The 25,791-nt window shown below is 40.8% G+C and overlaps 1 protein-coding gene across 3 annotated transcripts in view; it reads right to left on the bottom strand.

Annotated features, from left to right (window-relative positions):
• The window catches only part of NRG3 (neuregulin 3), a 402,582-nt gene extending 390,680 nt beyond the window's left edge, over window positions 1–11,902 (bottom strand). For all 3 annotated transcript variants that reach the window (XM_034062153.1, XM_034062155.1, XM_034062154.1), the window contains exon 1: window positions 11,209–11,902. In XM_034062153.1, coding sequence (XP_033918044.1) covers window positions 11,209–11,902 — 694 coding nt within the window. The remainder of the gene's footprint in view (window positions 1–11,208) is intronic.
• Between the last annotated feature and the right edge of the window lie 13,889 nt (window positions 11,903–25,791).

The raw sequence follows: 25,791 nt of genomic DNA, 5'->3' as shown, positions 1-25,791 counted from the left end.
CTGCAGAGCAACCCATAGTTCCCACTGAATACCCAGTTATATATATGAGTTTCTCAGTTTGTAAAGCTATTCCATTACACAAAAGATACTAGATTCATTTTTAAGCAGTATTTGTTAATGGGAAAGTTCAAAAGTCTATGCTGCCATAGAGATTGGATTCACAAACAGAACTACAAACTTGAAAAAAAAATAAGATTGTTAGGATGTAAAGGGATGGTTGAAAAATAATCTCTAAACAATTCAAACATATTGAATTAGATATAATTTTACAATATCTTCTTAAAAGCATTTCAAAAAATAAGCTCCCTGATAAACATTCACTGCTTTTAAACAGACAAAATTCTCACAGTATGCAAATGAAACATATCACAAAAATCATTAATCCTTTTATCATCTAGCATACCTCACACTCACGGCAGGACTCTACTTATTATAATCTATTTATATTAAGGACTTTTAGCCTAGGTCTGTCCACTAGCAGCCAGGATCACTGTTAAAATCAGGAATAAATGTATTTCAATTATTATCCAACTTGAATAAATACCTGTTCATGTTTCTAAAATATGCACCACAAACAAGGAATGAGGAGTAGCTCCCCAAACTGTGCTTGATTCAGGGTGCTCCACTGGCAGCTGGCTTCAGTGGTAGCTCACTACACATCTCCTATATCTGCCAAGGTAACAGAGGACAGCTTTTCAAGTGTACGTAAACACAAGGTGTAATCAAGCCTTGTAGTGTAGCCAGTTACTAAAATTCAACAGATGCAAGCAATCTCTTCAGTCTCCTATAACAATTACAGTATCAGACTCTTCTTCCCTCTTAAACTAACATTTCAGATTCATATGTTCAGATTAAATCCAGCCATCAAAGACCTAAAACCTGTAAGAATTCCTACTGCAGGCAGATATTTCTGAAACCAATTTAAAACATTCAGTTATTATTCTTGCTTTTCATTTAGGACTAAGTAAGCCTCTGTAATGAATGTGCTCCAAATACAAAAAGGTATTGGCAACACTTCTTTCCCTCTGTGCTTCTGTAGAGAACAAGTCAGGATAGTTAATGCTGACAGAGACAAGGCAAAGGCTGTGTCTTCCCAGATCAGGCCAAACGGTGCTGAAGAGCTCCTTGTGCAGGAGTGCAGGATGGGTACAGCTCACGCCGTCATCTCCACTGCCCATCCACCACCTTTCTTCTCTAAGGCAAGGTGACAGCAGTCACCAAGTGGCAAATGTTCACTTTCCCATTACAAACGAGCCTTCAAACCTATGATTCTAAAACTATCCTGTGAATTTTCAGTGTTGCTTTTATTATCATTATGAGTGTCAATGTTATCATCTTCACAGCTCAGAAGATAATTAGGTGAGGCAAAGGCACAACCTCCTAACAGAACAGCTTTGGCAGAAGGAAAATCTGTGTGCACTAAGAAAACCTGCTGCACAAGTATACAATATCAGTTTAGTAGCAGGCTGTATCATGGCTTTGAGATAATCAATGAATTTAAAATTGTGAATGTTATAAACCCCAAAAAAGCATTCCATTAATATTTTCACCTGTTCAAAACTGCAGTTTATAAATTGTTTCAGTTTGCAACTTTCTCACTAACATTTTCGATTGCTTGAAACAAATTGTAATCAACATTATTACATTGAGCACAGTCCTTATAAATAAGCAACTAAGCCTCTGAAATGTATGGTATGCCCTATTAACATGTTATGAAATAAAGATGGAAATCTAAAAGCAAAAAAAAACCCCAAACTGTTTAATAAAAAAGTCACTGTCATCTGTATTTCTGTGTGACATTTAGGCTTTTTAGGTTTTTGCGGTTCTTTTTTTCTTTAGGAAAAAAAAATTGAACTTTAACACTATGACCCTTATGTAGCTGGGCCAGATTTCAGGTTAAAGACTAATGCAGTTTAGCTACTTATGAAATAATTATAAAAGAATCTCTACCTTTCTAAACCAGGAGCCCTGATACTCATCACAAATCAAAATGATCCCCTCCATTAAGTTTCTGAGCCCACTGAACCCTAGCAGTACAAAGTCATAGAATCATAGAATCAGAGAATAGTTAGGGTTGGAAAGGAACTGAAGATCATCCAGTTCCAACACCCTGCCATGGGCAGGGACACCTCACACTAAACCATATCACCCAAGGCTCTGTCCAGCTTGGCCTTGAACACTGCCAGGGATGGAGCATTCACAACCTCCCTGGGCAGCCCATTCCAGTGCCTCATCACCCTAACAGTAAAGAATTTCTTCCTTACATCCAGTCTAAACCTCTGCTGTTTAAGTTTCAATCCGTTACCCCTTGTCCTATCACTACAGTCCCTAATGAATAGTCCTTCCCCAGCATCCTTGTAGGCCCCCTTCAGATACTGGAAGGCTGCTATGAGGTCTCCATGCAGCCTTCTCTTCTCCAGGCTCAACAGCCCCAACTTTCTCAGTCTGTCTTCATATGGGAGGTGCTCCAGTCCCCTGATCATCCTTGTGGCCTCCTCTGGACTTGTTCCAACAGTTCCATGTCCTTTTTATGTTGAGGACACCAGCACTGCACACAATACTCCAAGTGAGGTCTGATGAGAGCAGAGTAGAGAGGCAGGATCACCTCAAAGTCATAATATTTGATACTCCTAAATGGCAGAAAAATCACCACCATTTCAGTACAGGTTATATCTATGCTTCAAGCAAAACTCCTGCTTCTATTTTGTAAATTCACTAAGAGATTGAAAAAGAAAATTAATTCCTTCTCCACAAAATACTACCAAAGCACACCCCTTTGGAAGACAGCTAAGAGATTAATTATTTTTTTAGCAAATATTGTGCAATTAATCCCAAGTCAAAACTTCTGGGATAGCATTTAATGATAACCCTCTGACCACTTGTAATATAATTCACCAGGGGGAAACAAATATTCCCTAAATCATTTCTTTTTTATATTCAACAGTATCAGTCTGACACTGAGAAGGTCAGCCAGCTACAACACTCAGCCACTCTGAGCATATTATGTATTAATACTTTTATTATGTATTAAAGTGGGAGACAGAAGTAAACATTACCATTGCACAATGCAGCACAATTTTGCAGGTTAGCAACACTTTCTGATGCAAGGGTTTGGTTCTTTTGTTTTGTTAAAATAGAGATTGCATTTAGAAGCAGCACAGTAACTGCAGGTTAGATTGCACATTTACTACTTCCCTTGCCAACCACATCAGGAAAAGAAAACAAAACCCTTGTCACTGCAGTAAAAACAGGCCACCAAAGTCCTTCCAAGAGAATACCCCCATCTTATCTCAAATGCTTGCTTTACAAGTTCTGACATCAGCGAGAATAATCAGATCTGGAAAAAAGGCTATTTGCTATTAATACTAATTTAATGGTTTGCTGTTACACAGTGCTATAGCCCCTCTATCTGGTAACAACCAGCAATCAAGGCACAGTTCCTACTGAACTAGAATATGAACTTTAACAGCAATAATGCTGTGATATGAACAAAGTAAGGATAATTTCATAACTTGCCATCTCTAACATTGTAGAAAACATTTTATATCTACAAGCTTTAGGAAAAAGCGTTGACATACATCTAGCTGAGGAATACAGACGAAACCTGTACAAAACTGAAGTATTATTTTCTGGAACAACTAAAAAAAGAAAATCAGGTAAGGAAATAGTTTAAAAGTGATGTGCAAAATAATTCATGACCCAGAGGACCTGTGACAGTCTATAGCTCAGCAACTACAATCCCCCAGAACAGAAAGATCTTACCACATAACTTATTCTGGGCAAAGAATAGACATGACAATGGTGTATTTTTCAAAACAGTGTTAAACACAGACACACACAAAAAGAAAATGCAATACTGGAATCTCAGTTCTAGTAAGTATATTTAAACAATGCTGGCAATTTTTAAAAAGCACTTTAAAGCTGATGTGCACTTATTTACACGGGCGCATTTTGTAAGCATTCATACTGCCATCAAAGACACAGTAACAGATTTAATCACACAGATGTTCACAAAAACTGACCCTGATTCTGCAGACGCATAACTCTAAAAAGAGAAAAGGCATCACTGGCACACCCCAAATTGGGCCTATAAGTTTGTAGAAGTCGTCCATAAAGCAATCTCGTTATGAAAACCCAAGACTCTAAACTACTTAATTCAGAATAACTTCTATATGGAATACTATCAAGATGCTTTTCCCTCCATTCTTTGCTAAGATGGTTATGCCTCAGTGCAAAATGCCTCAGTTAAAGGTCTTTGCATACAGATTAAAATAGGAATTCATTTTTCTACAAAGAGCAAATACGCTACAATATATATACATTACTAATGTGCACCTTCCCTGTAAAATGCAAACGGGACACAACTGTAGGTCCCTTAGAATTGCCAAGAGATTAATTCAAATCTTAAAAAGAAAAGCCATAAAAACAAAAAAGTAACAAACAGAAAGAAGATGTTAAAGCAAAAAGAGAAGACTTTGCAAGTTACTGGGCCTGTTTTACAGTGACTAAAGCAGGAATTTCTTCTAGTATTTCAGTGCAAAGATTTTCATTCTTTCACCCAGTTATGTTTTTATTGGACTCTCCATTCTACTTGAGCTTTTCCCAAAGGTTTAGTTCTTGCAGAAAGACAAAAATCAAACTACTCCAAGGAAAAAAAAACATAAATAAATCTATTACTAAACATGATATGAAGTGAATTGTCCTTGAATAGTACCAGGAGTAGTATGCTGCAAAAAGGACAGAATCCTCCTATTTACATGCTACGCAACTTTAGAAATGCAAAATATAGCACTTAGAGGACAAAAATGATGGAATATGGGGAAAAATTTCTAGGCTTTACTTATTTTATCTACAGTTTTAAATATTACTAAAGCAGTACTGAATATGATCAAGTTTCAGAAACAAACATTTGAATAGTTAGCAATAAGCATTTAGTAAATGTATTTTTCCCTACTACTATCACCAAATTTCACCAGGAAGACTTCATCCCATCAGGTATTTCTTCTGTGAAAAGGGCACTAAAATTTATATATGCAGTTGCTATTTTGATTTTCCTTGTGGCTGCTTTGTTCATTTTTCTCCTCTTGAATGCATTTTAGCAAGGGGCCCCAGAAACCTGGGTGCCAAAAAAGTAAAAACCCCCTCAAAAATCAGCTGTCCACCTAGACACATTCACTTCCTCTGTGTGTTACACTGAAGCCATTTGAATGCTCATCATCTCCCTTGTCCTGGTCAAAAGTGCCCTCACTTGGCAAGCCTATCTGCTCAGCCCTCACAGGGAGTTACTTTTCTTCACTGAAGATGTACTTTACTCAATGGAATGACTTGAGATTAGGGTTGAAGGGGAAGGTTTATGGAAGCAAGTTTATGGAATAATGAAAATATGGAAGCAGGTTTAAGAGCTGTCTGCTTTCAAAATTTAGATCTGAGCAATGAGAAAACATAGTGCCAGTTCTGATCTGGAGCACATCACCTTATTAAATGACACTTCTAACCCTCATCATATTGGCCCAAGAGCCAAGACACTCAGAGTAAGAAATCATCTCCATTACACAAAACAACTTGGTGATTTTCCTTACTGAGTTATGTCTACTCTTGCAAAGCAAAAAAATAAATGAATAAATTAAAAAGTACCTAAGCTTAATAGTAACAGTGACAATGAATGCCTTGCACACAGCAGAACCTGAAACAATCACTTTAACTTGGTATTCAGTCTAGTTTGCTGCTATTAAACCTCCAGGTTTCTTTTCTGGACTACACTGCAAGGACAAGCACTGCAACCAAAGTAGCTGTCCTGATCAGCAAACACTGATCCTGAGATTACTACAGTCTTTGAGGTCCTGATCTCCCTCAAAAACAAGTACTGTGCAAATGCACAAATACCTGCCTGCATTTTGTGTGTGCACACACACACATGCTGTTAAGACTGGAGCATTGCAAACTTGTTCGAACCACAGAGAATCACCAGGCTCAGAATCATACAAAAGTCTCTGCAAAACCATTAGGGACTGTAGTGATAGGACAGGGAGTAATGGGTTTAAACTTAAACAGGGTAGGTTTAGATTGGATATAAGGAAGAAATTCTTTACTGTTAGGGTGGTGAGGCACAGGAATGGGTTGCCCAGGGAGGTTGTGAATGCTCCATCCCTGGCAGTGTTCAAGGCCAGGTTGGATGAAGCCTTGGGTGATATGGTTTAGTGTGAGGTGTCCCTGCCCATGGCAGGGGGGTTGGGACTAGAAGATGTTTAGGTCCTTCCCAACCCTAACTATTCTATGATTCTATGATTCTAAATATATTTATTTGTGGCCAGGTGGCACTACACAATTTTCCTAGGCACTTTTCCTTGTGCTTCCAAGCAAGTCATAGAGAAATCAGCAAAAGCCAGACACAAGTATGTTTTAGGTACTTCCTGAAAGTTACATGACCTATCAAATTTAAAGTCAAAGCCAAATCCATACCATCATGTATTTACTGGGCTTTGCAGGAGATTTCAAAGCATTGAGTCAGATGATAAATGTACTGCAACACTAGACACTATACTGTAGATAGAGACAGGTCTTTTGCTTTAATTTTTAATTTCCATTTTCTGTGGGTTTAGACAAATCACTGACATCACTTTAGTACAATACTCTGCAATGAATCAATATTTTAATTTAATAACAGTATTCTGTTGTCAACATATAAAAAATTATAAATAAAATGCAAGACTTGGCTTTTACTGGTGATCACAGGTTAAGTTGACTTAAAGAGAATCCTTAGAACCTCCAAAAGAGTTTTCTTCTGGGTTAAAAGGCAGCATGGAGCAATTTCAGCAACATTCCTTCCTCTCATCATACCAGTGCTGTGAAAGCTCTCCTAGGTCATGGATTCCACTAAACACTTAAATAAGCAGAACAGAAAGGAAATATATCCAAACAGAATCAATGTATGTATCTGTGAGTGGGCCTCACTTAAACATTCCACGTCCTTATGAACTCAGTGATAACTGTGCTAGTCCCTAACTATAAAGACGATTATATATGTGAAATGGTATTAAGTCCAGTGTCATCCAACTTAATTAAAAGATGAAGCAAAATATAGCTGTACTATATAAAAAAATAAAATTACAATAACTTCCACTTCAGTGCTGTGACTACAAGTCTGTATTTCTTTTATCTTGACAGTAGCCTTTAAGTATTCAAGATGGGAAACACAAACCTAATCATGTCTGTGGTACATTGACTCATGATATGTGAATAGAAAGTAAGTGGGAGCAAGGAAAAAGCAAATGCTTTTAGAACTCCCAGTTGTTCACTTCAGTATGTTTTTTTTTCCCAATTCAACAGCTTTTGTTCTATTACACATTGATAAATAACTGGCATATTAATCTTAGTCAATGCTAAAGGCATGTGCTTTACAGTCATACATGCTCCCCTTGATTCCAATGACAACTCATGATCATAATGTGAAGCATTCACAGATACATGTCATTTGTTGGCAGAATGTTTTAGAGCTCTAGGAAGAGTAGGTCTGGTTTTACTATGGTTTGGCACCTCCCACAACACCCTCCAGTTGGTGAAAACCCCGCAGTTCCATCTAAGTGTCATCCTTAATGTGAAAAAGATATTTGAGTCAGTGCAAAATAAAACAAACAGCTTTTACCAAAATGTCAGTGTTGGTAACAGTTCATCTGCCAAAAGCTTGTTACTTAAACCTATGCCATGCATATCAAACAGAGGCATGACTAGGATAAACAACTGGACCAGAAAACCTTTAGCAGGAAATGAAAGAATACTCGGGATGCAATCTGGAGTCATAAAAAAGGTCACAACTGGGCTTCAGAAGATACATTGATTAAGAGTTCTGCAACATCTCTTTCCTTGGTTACCATGCATTAGTCAAGCCCCACCTGCCTGACCCCAGTTCTCTGCATTAGCCTTTGGTCATATGAACATAAGAGAAACCACAAGGCTATTTCATAGCTGAATTCACACAGGAATTCTTATAAGTACAGTATCTCAATTTAAAGATAATATTACTGAAGAACCCAGAACACCATGAAAAATGCATATTGGAAAAATCAGGGCATGACTCTTCAGAAATGAAGTCAATGGCTTGATAAAAATAAAACCTCACTGGTGTGTTCCAGTCAGTTGGTTGATTGTTCTGATCTACAGGCTGGACTATCTTTTTAAATCAATGACTGAATTTTACGTTGAGCACTGGATGAAGAGGCTTGTGCTGAAAAGCGATAGTCCATGCATGATCACGACAAACACAGGCACAAAAGACAGAGAGAGAACTGATGAGTAACTGGTGTTTGCTTAGTCAGAACCTGAAGGATCTTCATCAAGAACTTTCAAACAGCTAACAGATAGCTTGACTTTGAGTGAAACACAACCAAGAATTATTGTCATTATGTACACCCACAAAAAAGAGAGATTTCACAACATCTCCTCAGATAAATGCACACACACAGAAAAGGCTTTACCAACATTTGCTTCAGGTGGGCAATCATCCGGCTTTTAGAAAAATAGCTCCTGATTTGCCTTCCATATTCCTAAGTCATATTTTGAGCCCATTCTAATGTGTTAAAACAATTAAACAAATTACAACACCAACCAGTATACATCAAGACAGCTGCTTCTTTCCTCAAAAGCTGTGAAATGCTCAATAACCTATGACTCCTGCCCACATATGTGCCTTGCCAAGCCAGAGGATCACACAAGGGTGTGCACCATTTTGAAAGCTGGGTGTAAGATCTGTCACATCAGATTTGTATTCACATGTTACAATGGAATCCTGACTTTCATTTAAACAGCAGCTGGAGCAGTGGGCACAGAAGGAACATGCAACTCAACCTGGGAAATAAGGATGAATTTGGTTTAAAAAATATCCTTCTTCCTATGACCTGCTAGTGGCTGATGCAGATAGTTGTTTTGGGGTCACACCATGTCAGCATCTTACGGCAGAAAGATTGCATTTCTTCTTCCTCTCCCCTTTAGTGGATACTGCAGCTTCAGAGAATTTTCCATATATCCTCAGAGATGCTTATACGTATCAGAAAAGTACAGCTGTAGGCTTTAAAAAAAATTCCACATGCCCTACAAATTCAAATCCTTTTTTATGTAATCTACTTAATCTTCCATTAATGATAATCTCTGCTATCAATGTGTCCAAACAGGGTCAATTTCTGCTGGATTTGCACTTCTTGCATTTCATCCTATAACTGAGCTGTACTTAATGAGGGGAAACACCCTGCTGTAAAAGGTATTAGCAGTCTCCCTAAAACAAATAATAGTCACAAGACTGTAACTGCCAGGGACATTTCAAGATTCTGGGTTTTCTCCTTCCTTTGTATGTCTCACATGGAGGAGACTCCTGACAGATAAACATTATTTATTAATCAGGATATTCTTGCCTTCTGTGCCTTGCAAGGAGACAGCATAAAGGGGTGAAAATTGCTGTGGATTTCTCACACACGCTCAAAAAGCCAACTGTGACATGGGGAGAAAAGGACAGATTGCAAGAGAGCATTTATACCTCAAGAGATCGTACGTGACAAGGCCAGGCAGCATTTCAAACTCACACGGGTCACAGCAGCCTGAAACACCACATAACATGTCTGGTTCACACAAGGCTTGAAAACAGAGACACTGGTTGAGAATCAGACTCCCTTTGCTTGCCTGTTTTTAAGTGCCCTATGCGGCTCCCTACACCTAAGTGAAAGGGGGTAGGGTCCAACTCCACATAACATTTTCCTTCTGGTAACATCTGACTTCCTTGGATTGTAGCCACAGCGCAACCAGGCTCAGACACACCTGTACGGGAAGGTTCTCTCTCAATTACTGTAGCAGACACTGGGGAAGTGAGTTACTGCCTTGTTTGCTCTTCTGATTTAGTGATAGTTTTATTCGTAATCATGCCCAGCCATCCACCACCTGCACATCCACCCACACGTCCAATTTGCTGTTCTCCCGATTTTGTCAATTCACAAGATCAGTTCGCCCTGCATATATTCCCAGCCTCAGGGCTCATCAGCAAATAGATTTAATGGACAAAATAAAGTTCAAACGACGCGCTAACAAAATCCTTGAGCTGAATAGCCATACATTAGCATGCGAAAGGAGAGCCCTGGGCTGTAAAAGCAGTTCAGGTGGTAGCATTTAATTGAATTGACGCTCGTACCAGAAGAAACCAGGAGTTAATGAAGGACACATGGCTTCTCGTTTCCTCTACCGCATCCAAGAAAACGCAGAAGATGACTATAATACGGTATAATTGAGGATTTCGCTAAACAGCATCACACATAAGCTCTTTTGGCACGAATTGCGCTTGTCCTAGATAACCTTTACGAGATGCTGAAAGTTGATGCACCCAAACCAAATGAATTTCAGATTCAGCCCGAATTCTTATGTTTGTGCCTCGGAGAGTGGGAAGAGCCAGTCACCGAGCATCAATCGGCGAACCAGCCCCATCCCCTCCTTAACAAAAACCCACCAACAGTCAGTTACGGCAAGACGGTGCGGTGTCTACACACAGGAGCCGCAAGAGCGCTTGACTGCGTCTGCATATTGTCGGGGTGCCCTGGGCTCCTTGCCGCTAGACCTGGCAGCAGCTCTTTCGAGAGCCGAGTGCTGGGACGGAGGGAGCAACCTCCAGAGCCTGATCCCAAATCTCTTTCGAGGGAGATGACTGTCTGGGAAGTCAAACTCCCTCAAAGGCACAGAGGCGCTGGCACAGCACCTCCCTCGGACAGCTCTCCCCACCGCCCCTTCCGGAGCCGCCGGTGCCCGGTGGGTCGTCAATTGTCTCTGTCGCTGAGACAGCTCCCAGCATCTCTCAAATACCCTCCGTAGACCAGCCTTGAAGAAGAGAATGGGGTCTGCACCTTCCTACAAACCACAGTGAAATCTAGTCCCCTCTCAAATGGCTGCTCCTGCCTCACCATCCATCACATCACATCACACCACACCACACCAGCGAGGAACTTGCCGATGGGGAAGGGGGCGCAAGCGGGGGAGGGAGAGAAGAACCACCAACTTCAGAGCAATCTGGCCTCCCGCAGGGCGAGAGCCGCACGGGAGCTCCGCGTCTCCGGGAGACGCGTTGACAGCAACCTCCGACCAAAGCATCTCCCCGACGCTGAGCAAACACTGGGTTTTGACGGGGACTCACAAGCGGGTGGGGCGAGCGCCCCGAGGGCAGGGGCGGCGGGTTGTACTTACGGATTTTGGGGGTCGTGCTGGCCTCCGGCGTGGTGGTGGTTGACTCCTGAAAGGGAGACAAGGTCCAGGACGGCGCCGAGTCGTGGACATAGATCTTGTAGGAGGAGGTAGCGTGTGCCGCAGTGGGCCATGCGGGCAGCGGCGGGGTGCTGGGGGCGGCGGGCGGCGGCCGGGCGCCGCGGCCGACTGTTCCGGGGGAGCCGCTGGCGGGGGGCGCCGTATGGGGCGCAGGGGGGTGCCGAGCCGCGGTGGGCCGCGGGCCGCCCCGCGCTGGTCCGCGGGTGCCGGGAGGTCGCGGGGGGGCCCGGCTCATCGTGGTGAGGCGGGGGCTGACGCGGCTGGGCGGCCGCGGCGTGGCGGCGGCGGTAGTCTCCGCGCCGCGGGGCGGGGTGGTGGGCTTGGAGAGGAAGAAGGGGTCTTGCCCCACGCCCTTGGCGTCCATCAGCTCGGTGGGGACGTACTCCTTGACGGAGCCCACCACGATCCACTTGAGCAGCATGAGGCTGAGCCCCAGGCCGATGAAGCCGATGAAGAGAGGCACCACGCACAGCCACGTCTGCTGCCGGTTCCAGACGATGCAGTCGCTGCAGCGCAGCTCCCGCGGTGGACCCCCGGCCTCATCCCCGCCCGGGCCCCCCACCGCCGCCGCCTCTGCCGCTCCGGGCGCCGCGGCGCCGGCAGCCCCCTCGCTCATCCTAGGGGCCGTCCGCAGCCCCGGGGCATCAGCGCGCCGCGGCTGCCGGCGGCATGCGGCGGAGGGGGGCGGAGGGGAGGGCGGCGCGGGCGGCGGGAGCGCCCCGCTCAGTCACGCCGCCAGCACGGCATGCTCCGCGCAGCCTCCCGCGGCCGCGGAGTCACCGGTACGGCCGCAACATCCGCCGGGTGCCCTGCTTTTAACGCTGCTCGCCGCAGTCTCTTCGCTCGCGGGGGTTTTCTTTCCTCTCTTTGCTTTTTTGTTGTTGTTTGTTTTCCCTTTTTTTTTCCTCCAGTCGCAAGAATCAGCCTCCTGGAGGTTTTATTGTGGGGTTTTTTTTATCCCCACCGTGCGTCTCCGGCGTTGGGCAGGCACATTCCTTCACATTCACGCTCTTTCTCGTCTCTCTTCTTTTTCCTCTCCCCTTGGGGATGGGGGATCTTTCCGTCTTTCCTTGCTTCCCTCCGATCCCTCCCCCGCCCGCTCGGCTCCTACCTATGCCCGGCTGCGGCGCAGCAGCATCCCTCGGCTGCTCCGCGGGGAGGCGGCGGCGCGGTGGAGCGCACTCGCTACTCCGCGGCCCCACGGCCGGCGCCGAGCCAGGGAGGCCGATCCGCGGGCGGGGCCCGGGGCAGGAGGTACGGCTCCTCTCAGCTCCTCCGTGCCAGCACTAAGTCCGGCCCGGCGTCGAAACTCCGGCGAGGGCTCCCGAAGAGGAAAATATAGAAAAAGATAATTAAAATCCACATATACGATAATAATAATAATAACCAAGAAGATTAAACCCGAGAGAGGGGACGACAATGACCCAGTCGGCAAAAAATACGGATCCGGCAAATAAATAGACACGCAGAAGGCAGCTCCTGCCAAGCTTGCAGGTTCTATTCAATTGTGTATTCCTATCGCAGCGCAGGGGAGGCAGGCTAGCGCGCAGAAAGTAAGGCACCTCCCACCAAAGCCTAATGGTGGTTTCTTAATGCGCACAAGATAAATAAATGATCCAGTCAAAGCCCACGGGAGGGTGTATGCCACGGCAAGTGGAGCCTAGGAAAAGAGAGAAAGGGAAGAAAGAAAGGGCGGAAGACGCCTGGCCCCATCCTGTATCTGCAGTGCCATGGGCTGCCGCTCAGTGCCAGACACACGGGGGTTGGGCGAGGGAGGGGCGGTGAGGGGTGTGCAGGTGCGTGGGGGAGATGGAGGCTCCTTCTGAGAGGCTCCCCGGCCGAAGACGAGGGTTCAGGGCAAGAAGAGGTTCTCCGGCTCTGGCGCTATCCGATAACTAAGCTGCATTTTGTTCTTGGTTTTGAAAGGGATTCCCTAAAGGCGAAGCAAAAACCAGCAGACACCTGCGACAAAAGGACAGGCCCTTCCAGCAGCCGGGGAGGCAACTGATGGCACATCTCACTTGAGATGCAGGTTTCAGGACATTGATGGGAAAGTTTTGATATTGAAACTACTCCAGCTTTTGTATCTACTCCAGAGTTTAACTCCAAGTTCAATGTGGTCAACCACTGTCCATCTAGTTACTGGATAAACATTTCAATAGCTAGAATGGTCACTGAAGGGCTAACAGCAGTCTACCACAGGGTGGTCTTATCACCAGTTTCAAAACTTTAGAAAATTATCTATAAACTTATGTATGTACAAATGGTTTTAACCCATTTTTTTTTCTGAACTGCTGCCTCAGTGCTGTAGTTTCTTGCTATTGACATATTATTTCCTTTGCAATGTATTTAAAAGTATATTAATATTTATAAAGAGTAATTGAGCAGAAAAGTCAGAAACAAACTATGAAATACATTTGTTCTGTATATACACAGACAAATACAGTGAATTATTGCAGCTAAAACGTATCTACTTGAATTTTTCTTCAGAATGAATGTTAATAGCATTTATAATATCAGAGTTACATTAAATAGACATCTAGGTTATTGTAATTTCAAGCAATCCAACTGGAATTGGCAGTTTCCCTAAGACAGGTCAATGCTAACAGCCATCAGGAAAATCTGTAAAAGTGGCTTATCAGGTCAGCGTACTATTCTTTCTCTTAAAGTACTTTACCATTAAAAAACACAAATATCTGGGCGTCTACTCCTTTGACAAAGAGGCAGAAAGATTAGAAGAGAGCATTTAGAAACTGCCACATGAGCATTTCCCAGTACACAAATGATGCCCAGTAAAGCAAACGAACAAGACCGAAAGTCCTGAGAATCCAGGAAGGCTTTGTTGCTGGTTTTATGGAACCCAGGATTTCTTATGGAAGTCTAGACCCAGGTTCATTCAGTTGTGAGTGCCTGCTCTGCACTGTCATCGCCTTTCTTGCAGACTATGGCTATGTTTGTCCTGCTCCGGGCAATGTGTTGCACAAATGTCCTTTAGCTCTTGCCTCTTCCACAACCATATTGTTCACCAAGCTCAATGTGAATCATTCTTTGTATTCACTCTCAAATAATTTGTACATGCTTCCTGGAAAACACAATAAAAATGTTTTCCAGCCCTCACAAAATAGAGAGCTTTTATTTTCCTCATGACTGTGTCCTGAAGTCTTTCTCCACTGTACTTCCCCCAGTAAGATTTTCAAGCTGTCATCTCCTAAATTTTGTAATGGTTCTAATGGAAGACATCAGGATGTGATACCATTAAGATGACTGAAGTGTAGCCATTTCATTGTTTAATATTGAAAGACTTCCTGTATTATGAGTAAAGACTTTCAGGCTTCTTTTCTTACAATTTCCCATTCTCATCACTGAGGGTTGACAGACTGTTCTTGAAATTGATTGTGGAATGCTTTCAGTATGCCTTACTTAAGTGAATCACTTAAAAACAGGTATTATCCTGATAAGTTAATGAAGATCTTACCATTGACTATTAGCCTCTTTGAAGGAAAGTTCTTTGGTCTAAAAATGTGAAACGGAATAGACCTTGATACAGGAATCTCAAAGCAGCTTTCCCTTAACCCCACAGTAAATGCAAATGTGTTTTAAATAGCTTATCCTTCAGTTAAAATAATAATAATAATAATAATGCCATGTACCTAGAAACATAAGTGCAGGCAATGTATGGAAACCCCTTCCTGCAATAATTTACTCAGGAGTTAAAATTCTATGATGTGTGAAAAACTCATTCTCTGAATACTTCCAGATTATTCCTCTGTCCTCAAAAATTAATATTCAAATCATAATCACTTTCTCAAATCAGCCCACTCTTGTTAAACTGAATCTGTTCAGTGCATTAATTTTAATTTACTTAGGTATTTGGTAAATTTCACTTGCATTTCTTCCTACTCATTCTGTATCATAGCGCAATTCTTTTATTTTTTTCTGGAAATATGTTTATCGTGATCAGAAACATGTAGTTCATTTTTCTTGGTTTTCTTAATAATAATAGTCAAAGAAATCTTTAGTATCTCCTTCAGGACATCTGTGACTAGGATGGAATAAAATTGTTTAGCTACAGTGGAGTCAGTCGTGATGTTTTCTGAAGGACTGGTGATACACACATACTGGATGTGCTATAATTATGTTACTTTGTACCAGTGGGGTTACATTTTGGCTGTGCAGTAGGTAATGTTTTAGTTACAAGGCTGCTGTTCCTGACCAGCTTCACAGCCTCCATACAGCAGCACCATATACACCCACATGGTCATCAAATAGTGAAACCTAATAAATTAAAGGAGTTAGATTTGTTTTAACTGTTATCATTGAATCAGTTCAATAGCTATTCTCAAAATAGCCAAGAAATTAAATCTGAAATTGGGAAATAAGACCCTTTTGGAGCCATGTCCATTTCAGGAACAAAACAATATGCCAGTGCAATATTTATGTTCCAGTTCCATATACACACACAGTTAGAAGCCTTTCTTTCCTCCAAACTTTACAAAATACCTAAAGACATTCATTGTTAATTCATGTAAATATTTTGTGAACAAGAAACCCTCTGCAGCCACTTTGCTTTATGGTGCTATCAGCCACTGACAGTATAAACAGTCTCTCAAAACTGAGTTCCCCCAGTATCCACCTCACTTGTTAGGCAGTTGGATGTGGCGAAGAAAATAGAAGTTCACAAAGGATGCTGGAATTGGGGCTGGTTATATCAATTAGTGTTACATTACTCGGGTATTTTGCCAAACTAGAGCCCCTGAATATTCTTTACTTCATTCTTCATCTTAGCTTTCATCCCCAGCTCAGCTACGACATACATGTCCCTTATGGTTGGTTCACAGTCAGGAAAAACCTTGCTTTTTGTCTGAGGACTGCATGTAACTATGTAACTCTATTCCTACTTCCATGTGAAACATAGTGTTCCACTGATCCCATTAACCAGTGCTCAGAACCAAAGTAGTCTTTCCCACTATGATTGCTAAAATAGCAATTCGGCAAGACAAACAGACTAAGCTTTATTCACCTAATGTTGTCAAGAGACTTGGGCTGTGAACCTGTGTGTAATGTAGAGCCCAAAGTATTCCTCCTTTGATTTTTACACAATATCTGATGAATATTCCTGGTATGAAGGAAGAACAGTGCAAGTCGCAACAAGGGAGAAATCCACCATAGAGTTCAAACGCATAGCAGCCATTTGAGACATTAGCAAGCTACCAGTTGGCATTATGTCAGTCTTGGATAGGTGTGAGTTGAATGACAGTTAATTTCAGGATAAGGGGAAGATTCTGCTCTCTCTCACTGCAATATCAACTCTGTAACAATCACATGACTAAATTAATTGGATAAAATGCACCTGCTATTGCAAACAGTGAAGTATACTGATTCCTCCTCAACAGTCAGCATGTCCTCAGTCTTTCCAATTATGTGTAACCTATCTGCAAATTCCAGGGCTGCCACTAAGTATTTGGAACTACACTTGAATGTAGGCCAATGAATATATACAATTCAAATATTTATCTTTGCATGGTTTGCAATGATTAATTGAAATATGTCATCACATTAGCAAAAAATCCCTCACCCCAAATCCTACAAAACATGTTTAAATCAGGAAATATCAGCAAACTGAAAACTTTTCTTAGAGGAAGTTTTATTACTAAGTAACTGAAATCCTAAAGGCCTGACTCACTTTTTATCAAGCCAAATTCTCAATATTCTCCTCTTTTAGCTGACCATAAATTCTAAAGATTTCATTAGGAGAAATTCTGTTTGGCAAGAGTAAAATCAAAGTAATTTGTTAATTCTGATTTTAGTGGTATTGTATCAGTCCCTTAAGAACACAATAATGATTTCAGACTGAGAAATGTAGTGATGAGTCTTAATAGTGCCCTTGCAGCTCACTGAAGTCACTGCAACATAACAGAAATGCATGTATTACTCTTCAAGCCCTTGTAACCCCTTGAGATTTTTATCAGGAACTTAAATTTAGGATGCCAGAGGAAGAAATATTTGAAAGCAAATATGAAAAATGCCATCAAAAGAGCTTGCTCTGAAGCATGATGGAGTCAGCAGAAATCTTTTGGTACGTTGCTCTCTATCTTGCACTAAGCCCTAAATCAAAATTCAAATCTTTCTAAGATTTAGGATGAAATTATTACAAGAACAAGTGAGAAAGTCTGTGAAGAAATCAGTCATCAGCAGACAAGGAAGTTTGAATTATTTACTATTGTAACTCCCTTCCTTTTATTTTTTTTTTCCTGAAAATCTACATTTTCATCCCAATTTGTACACTTGATCCCAATTAATCAGGCAGAAAGGGAATATATGCTATATTTCAGAGTTTGGCAGCTTTTGTTTTTTCTGTTCAAAATTGTTTACTGTCCCATGTAACTTCTGCCCAGTGCAGGGAACACAGCTGGTATGTGTTGCTTGGTGCATTATGTGCCTGTGGATATTGTCATATGACGTGAGGTTAGAGACATTGTGGAAATGCTTGCACTTTTAGCAGTCTGTCATATGGAATAATGGACAAAGATACCTTTAGTTCCACTATCCGGTGCAGAAGCTTTAGTCTTTGCAGAGAGCTGACAAAGAAATTGTTTCTTCAGTGATTTCCACATGGGGGCAAAGAGGGTAAGTTATACACTCAAAATGTACCTGAGAGAAAGGAGAGTCCTGCTGTCCCCAGGAGTCCCGGGGATGGGCAGCAGCCTTCAGGTGATGGATGCTCTAGTAGTAGCTCTGCTACAGAGGTGCAGCCCTGGAAATTCCTCCACTAACAAGTCTGAAGCATCTAACATATTCTTTCTGAGTTTCCCCTGGAAATTAACACAAAGTAACAGAGACTGTCAAATTTAAGAAGAACATGAGACATCCAGATCCTAAATTAGTTTCACCTATTTCAGTTTCAGAGACGAATGCTTTTTAAAGTGGTAAATCTGTAAGGGTAACAATACAGAGCAAATAGTCCACCCCCAGATGACTTCAAACTAAGCCTTAAATAATTGTTTTCTCTAAAACGATAATTATTTACTCATATTGACTTTTCAGACTTGATGGTAAATAAAATTACCTTCTGTCTCGGTCTTTAGATAAAGAGTACATTCATCATAGCTGTTACATTAGAAAGAGAGATTCTGTATTTAAACAAATGACTTCAATTATTTTGTAAAGTGATTGCACTGATCAAAGACAAAGCAGGGCTACAGAAGCACCAGAAATCTGTCAGAGGAATAAAATATTGGTGGAAAAAGAAGAACTTAAAATAATTTAACCCTCTCATGAAACCAAAGTGGATAGGAGCAGAGATAGATTGAAACTTTCTCATCAGTCCCAGCAATTAGATTGCATCCAAAAAGACTGGTTTCTCTGCCAAGAATGACCAGATAAAAAACTGATCAAGCCAAATATTGCTGCCAATTTTAACACACAGAAAAACGGTGGCAAAAGAAACTGCTACAGGCAATTAATTTTGTGTAGATCCTAGAGAAATTAAGTTGGAATTATGATTTTCTTCATAGTATTAGCATTTGTTTAGAAATTTATTTTTACAGAATGATTTATTGTAGTACAGACCAGGTGCCAAGACTGAGTAAGCCATTCCAGCTATGGATTTTCTTTTAAGTCTTGGATAAATACTTTTATCACTATTTCCTCACATTCTGAACAATGTTTTCCAAATTACTTTGTGGTTGTGAGTCCCTTCATTTCATGTTCGTAAAGCCCTGTAATAGTGTTTTTCATAGCTCTGTTATCAGTGTTTTGTTTGGGTTTGTGTGAGTTCAACCCAAAGTAGCGCTTCTTGTATTTGAAATGTCAAAACCAGCCATTGACTTTCAAACTTGTATGTGACAAATTTGGAAAAATGGGGTTTATCTTGAATTGTTCAAAGACAGCAATGCGGAGCAATGGTGGCCCAGACTTTCCCTTTTGTAACAGGCTCTCTCTCCCATAGCCAGTGGAAGCTGGTCCCAAATGTTCCAAGACAGAATCTGTAGCATGGAGGCCATATTTCCATACCCTAATGCATCAGTTAAGCAGCATTTATTCCTGATATGACCTAACTGATATCAAATCTAAGGCAATTGCTCAGGAGAATTATATTGCAAGTAATGAGTTCTATTAATATGATATTGGATGTCAGGCACCTTCTACTTAGGAGGTTCATTGGCTTAGCAGGTATCTCTTTAAAAGCTGCCTTGAATGTCCAGAAGAGCAACAAGAACAAGCCAAAGGGAGAAGTCTCCTTAGCATTCCACACAATACAAAAGGAATGCATAGAAATAGTTTTATGGCATCTGTCCTGGGAGTTATATGTGAATGACCCTTTGAAGTAGAAAAAGCCCACAAGATCTCATCATTCCCATAACTTAATCAGGAAGAAAAGCTGGATCTTTCATCTTTAAAGCTTTGAGACATCCATGAAATCATTCACATTTTTCAAGGACTTAACCTCTTGGTGAATTTCAACTATGTAGAAAAAAATACCTTTTCTTTTTTCTTTTCCTTCAACACAGGAGTCAGAATAAACTGGTTTTTAGTACCCTTATGGAATTGCAAAGAGCATTTCTATACTTAGCCTAAAACAGCATAAAGAGTTATGAAAAATAAAGCAGATGAGAATTCTGGTTCTATCACTGTTGTGCATTTATATATGTATATATTTATGTGTTACTTATGTATACAAACATAAGTCTATGGGACCTAATAACATGTATTCTAGGGTCCAGAGGGAATTGACTGATGTAGTTGCCAAGCCACTCTTCATGACATTTGAGAAGTCGTAGTAGTCAGGTGAGTCCAGTTTTTCTTCCCTATACCTATTCTAAATCTACTCTCTCTAGTTTAGAACTACTATGCCTTGCCCTGTCACAACAGGCCCTGCTAAAAAGTTCGTTTGCATCTTTCTTGTAAGCCCCCTTTAAGTACTGAAAGGCTGCAGTAATGTCTCCCCAGAACCTGTCTTCACAGGAGAGGTGTTCCAAACCTCTGATAATCTTTGTTGCCCTCCTCTGGACTTATTCCAATAGGTCCGCATACTTCTTATGTTGGGGCCCCAGAGCTGAGTGCATTACCCCAGCTGGAGACTCTGGAACAGACTGCCCAGAGAGGTGGTAGATGCCTCATGCCAGGAAACAAGATCAGGTTGGGCAGGGCTTTCCTGCTCATTGTAGGGGAGTTAGAATAGGTGAGCTTTGCAGGTTCTTTCCAACCCAAACCAATATATGATTCTATGATTTTCCTGTAATTGCAAATGGAGAGACACTAGGAGGGACAGTAGGAAATAAAACAATGCCTAAAGCAAGATAGATGAATAAATATTACAAAGAGAACACGAGACGTAATGTTAATTGATAAATACTTACCTGATATTTTTATATACAGAATCTATTGTATTAAAAGATGTGATTAAAGGGGGGGGGGAAGGAAGAACGTACTCTGAAAATGTTGGGAGTTTGAAAGCAACAGAATTACCAGCATTTAGCCCAACTTTTGACCTCAGAATTTTAAAAATAGTAGACTTCAAGAAAGCCCCAAACCTAGGATTCAACCTTAAACTAATTAAGTAGTGGAGACCTCATAGCAGCCTTCCAGTATCTGAAAGGGGCCTACAGGGATGCTGGGGAGGGACTATTCATTAGGGACTGTAGTGACAGGACAAGGGGTAACGGGTTGAAACTTAAACAGCAGAGGTTTAGACTGGATATAAGGAAGAAGTTCTTTACTGTGAGGGTGGTGAGGTACTGGAATGGGTTGCCCAGGGAGGTTGTGAATGCTCCATCCCTGGCAGTGTTCAAGGCCAGGTTGGATGAAGCCTTGGGTGATATGGTTTAGTGTGAGGTGTCCCTGCCCATGGCAGGGGGATTGGAACTAGATGATCTTAAGGTCCTTTCCAACCCTAACTATTCTATGATTCTACGATTCTAAGTACCAACACACAAAAGTCTATGATTCCACTTACAAACACTGTAGGTGTTAACATTAACTTGTCCAATGGGAAAATAGAGATGAATTAGTTAAACTACAATTCCAGTCAGTAATTCTGAATCATAATACTGCATTTCTTTGTGTTTACTGTGAATACCTAGTTGCAAAGGCCTTATCATGGTAGTTATTCTCTATAGTTTAATAATCAGTGATATAATAATATTTAACAAACAATGTTATACCAGTAACAATATGCCTTGCATAATCTGATGTTTTAATAATAGTAAGAATGACAAACAAAGAGATGTAAGGTTTACTGAGAGTTTGCTTTTGTGCTTCATATTGTGGGGCTTTTTTACTAGGCCAGCTGAGCTAGCTGGCTAAAGAAAACAAGCCTTCAGTCACACAAGGCCCTTTTTATTTTAAATTCTTTATTTTCCTACAAAATTACAGTTTCAGTGACACTAACATATCTAAAAGGAGAGTGGCAAAGCCTTTTTGAATAAATATGTGTCCTGGTTTGAGCAGTAGCAGTCATTTTCCTCCTCCTTGGTAGCTGGTGCAGTGCTGTGTTCTGACTTTCAGGCTGGGAACGGTTGCTGATAGCAAGTATGTTTTGAGTTACTGCTCAAATGTTTGGTTTGTCCAAGGCCTTTTTCTGAGCTCATGCTCTGTCAGGGAAGAGGGGAGGCCGGGAGGAAGGAGAGACAGGACACCTGACCCAGGCTAGCCAAAGAGGTATTCCATACCATAGCACATCATACCCAGGATGTAACTGGGAGAGACCCGGCAGGGCTGGAGCTCTGGGGGGGATGGAGGAGGTATCAGTCAGTGCTCAGTCGGGCAGGGTGGGGTGAGTTATGGGTCCGTGGCTGGTGAGGTGTTGTATTCTCTTCAGTTGTTATTGGCTTTATCACTATTATTTGTAGTAGTAGTAGCAGTAAAGATTTGTGTTATACCTTAGCCATTAAACTGTGCTTATCTCAACCCATGGGGGCTACATTCTTTGGATTCTCCTTCCTAACTCTTCATGAGCTGGGGGAGCAAGGGGGGGAGTGAGTGAACGAGATGTGCAATTTGGTTTTAAACGACAACAATATGTATGCATGTATATAAATGTAGACATCTTTGTATGTGTGTAGATATATATTTAAGGAGAAAGATGTTAAAGTTGTGGAGAAAACAGAAGAACTTGTTCCTTGGCTGTGGAGCAAACCTCTATGAATTTGTTCCATTTGGTACCAAAGCAGCCACCAATCAGCTGCTAAACAAAGTCACAGAGCTCAGTTTTGCATATAAATATGCATGTACAAATATTCCTGGGTTTAGAAGCAACACAATGCAGAATCACCTTATTGAATTGTATATTAGGGTCAAATTAGACATTCATGAACCACCAGAGTATTCAGAAATTGAAGCAAGTCTCTCAGCATCAGCTGGGATACATGGAAGAATCCCTAAACAAGGCGGCTATAAATGGGATTTTCAAGTACAAAGCAGCATCAGAATTTCTGTATCTCTTTTCCGCTCAAAATGAACATTTTTATTTAAAACAACTGTCAGCAAAGGCTAAGTGGCTAGACTTCATACACTGTTAACCTATTCATTTGTCCTACAGCCATCCACATTTCCTTTCATCTCTTTTGGGAAAATGAACCTATTTTACCGGAAAAACTCTCCAGTCAATCTGTCTATAATCAGGGAATCAGCCTCAGCAGAACAGTAAATCTGTTCTCAGTACTCAGAGGCCAGAAATGAAGTTTTCAAAATGTGTTGCTCTAGTATCCTGGTCACCAAAACCTGGGATCAAGGAATCATGAGTGTCCTCAAGGCCTCTGTATAAGTTTCTACTGCTATGTCTTCACTTCCTGTATTTCCACACTAGAATGTGGCACAAAATGATGACATCTACAATGCAGCAAAACATTGTGCAAAACTGAGTACTTAAAATGTTGATTTTCAATGTTTATTTGGACATCTTACATAAAGCACCAATGTCAAAAGTGCTGCACATCATCTGCTTCCATTAAAATCATCAGTCCATTGCACGAATTCTGTATAAACCTAATTCTCAAATGTAGGTGCCTGAAAGTTTAACTGAATTTCTGTAATTTTAAAGGTCAAGATGTATTGTTATCTATCCTACATACTGCATTCTTGCATATACTTTGAGCCAAGACCAGACCTGCTATCAGGAGAGACAGAGGCATGCTTTAGGTGATAAACCCTGATTTAGTTTTTGGCATGATGAGGAGGCAAGCACAATGCATGGTATAGATTTACCTTATATAACTGTGTTCATGCCACGAATAAAGAAGAACCTGTGCTGTAGATGCTGCTGCCCTCCTTCTGAAGGCAGGGAAAGATCACCTTAGGGATTTTATTACTTCTGTGTTCTGAAGGATACGTCCTAGCTTCAGCTGATCTAAATGGAGTTCTCAAATGCAGCCCATTTCTCAGCCTTGCTGTGCAACAGGCCAAGCTATACTGGCACCTACAAGAAACTCTCTTCTAGCAGCTTGTGAAAAGCAGCTTTTTAAATTAAAACTGTCCCTAAAGCTAAATATGCTGTATATAAATTCAGAAGTATACATAGGCATCTATACAAAGAACAGAAAATATATAACCTTTAGTCTCAGAACGCCTGTTGCATTCATAAACATTGGAATATCCTAGTTGTTTTAAATCTATCCTTCACAGTCACTATCTTGATTTACTGTTTTTGTAAAAACCTTAAATACTGATCTGCCTTTCTATTCTAAAATGACAAAGCTTTTAATGATTAAGCATTCCTTTGACAAAGAATGATATAATTTTAATTAGTTCCCCTGTAATGGTCTTACCATTCATTCTTAGGAGGTAATGTACAGAAGTGTGTAGTGCCTCTGGTCCTTGCCTCATGTCCTTGTTATTCAACCTAAAATCTCCTTTTGATTGAGTTAGAAAAAAATCAAGCAGGCAAATGTGTACATACAGCTAATAGCATACACACAGTCTGACTTCCTCCACAGCACATTGCTTACACACAAGTGAGATAAAAATTACTGCTAAGAAGAAAAGCACTTTTCATCTTAAGACCCTGTTTCCTATCACACAAAATTTTCTAAAAATATGTTCCTTTTGAGATATATATTTGCAATTTCAACACTAGCAATGCGAGCCAAAGTGGAAACTTTGAAGGAAATGTTAAGCTCAATCAGCTCAATCATTAAAGTTATGCAAATGGAAAACCACATTTCTTCTTTTTAAATATTGCTACTTTTAGTTGCAATCATAAAATTCAAGAACTGAGGATGGCATATAAATGTCAAAAACTTCACAGCATCATAGGGTGAAATCCAGTCCCAGCTGTGGTCAACAGCAGAGCTTCTCTATATTTCAACAGCAACATGATTTTACTTAAAATCTTCACAGGGCAAGTAGAGAACTGACTCAAGTTTAAAGTGAAACTGTTGAGATTACTTGTTTGCAGGACACTGTGTGCTGCTAGCTCAGTTCTGAGGCAAAACAAAAGAGCAATAGTAAGACAGACTTGTACTGCACATCATATGATGTAATTGTTATTATATTTTGACAGCACTCACTGCCATACAGAAAGAGAGCAATACAAATGACACTTGTCATCAGACTATGGTGGTGCAGCGATGGCCTCCAGTTTTTCTCCGAAGTTAGTGTTGCTTGCTCTTCAGCAGTTACGATTATCTATCCATTTCAAATTTACGAAGAATAAGCTGTATAAACAGTGATGAAACCTACATCCTCTTACCTTGTTCAGGATATGCACTGGAAGATACCCCCTATAAAGCCAGCAGAATTGTTCCCTCTCTAACAAGAGTATTTATGTGAGTGGTGGCATGCGAATTTCCTTCCCCACGACATTCCATACCTTTTCTTACTGAATAAAAAATGTATTAAAATAGAAATTTTTTTCTTCATTAAAAGTAAGATAAGGAGAGTCACTATTTGATGAAATATAGTCCTCTTGTCCTGACATCTTTCTTCTTACAATAAGATTTTTGGTTGGGCAGTCACCTTTCAAAATGAGCTCTGCAACAGATGCTTGCCTTTGCCACAGGGTCTTTTTTAAAACCAGTACAAACAAATGAAAACCCAAAACAAACAATCAAACAAACAAAAACTCATTTTGAATGAATTCTAGACAGAAAAATTCTAAATAACATTTTTTTCTGAAAATGAACATTTTCTGAATGTTAATTTTTAATAACATTTTTATTTCTGAATAACACTGTTCAAAAATGTCACCTATGGCAGTGCAGTAATTTAGGAGTTAGATGTTTTATACTGAATCTACTGAATTAGAGATTTTTCTTATCAATATAGAATATTCTACATTACTATGAAACTTCTATGAAATTTTCAATTTAGTCAAGCAAATCAGATGAAAGTCAGGTTTACTGTAAGAGCCAAGTGCTGTCATTCCTACATAATCTGAATTCACTGTTAGCTCACAAGTGGCCATGCTCACTAATCTTAGAAAATAGCAAAAAACTTAGATTGCTCATTTTTAAATGTACTGTAAAGCCCTCATCTCTCTGATAACCTTGTGAAACATTAGGAAGATTC

The sequence above is a fragment of the Melopsittacus undulatus genome, chromosome 4, assembly GCF_012275295.1.
Source record: "Melopsittacus undulatus isolate bMelUnd1 chromosome 4, bMelUnd1.mat.Z, whole genome shotgun sequence".
Classification (NCBI taxonomy): domain Eukaryota; kingdom Metazoa; phylum Chordata; class Aves; order Psittaciformes; family Psittaculidae; genus Melopsittacus; species Melopsittacus undulatus.
This window is presented reverse-complemented; position numbering and strand designations above follow the sequence as displayed.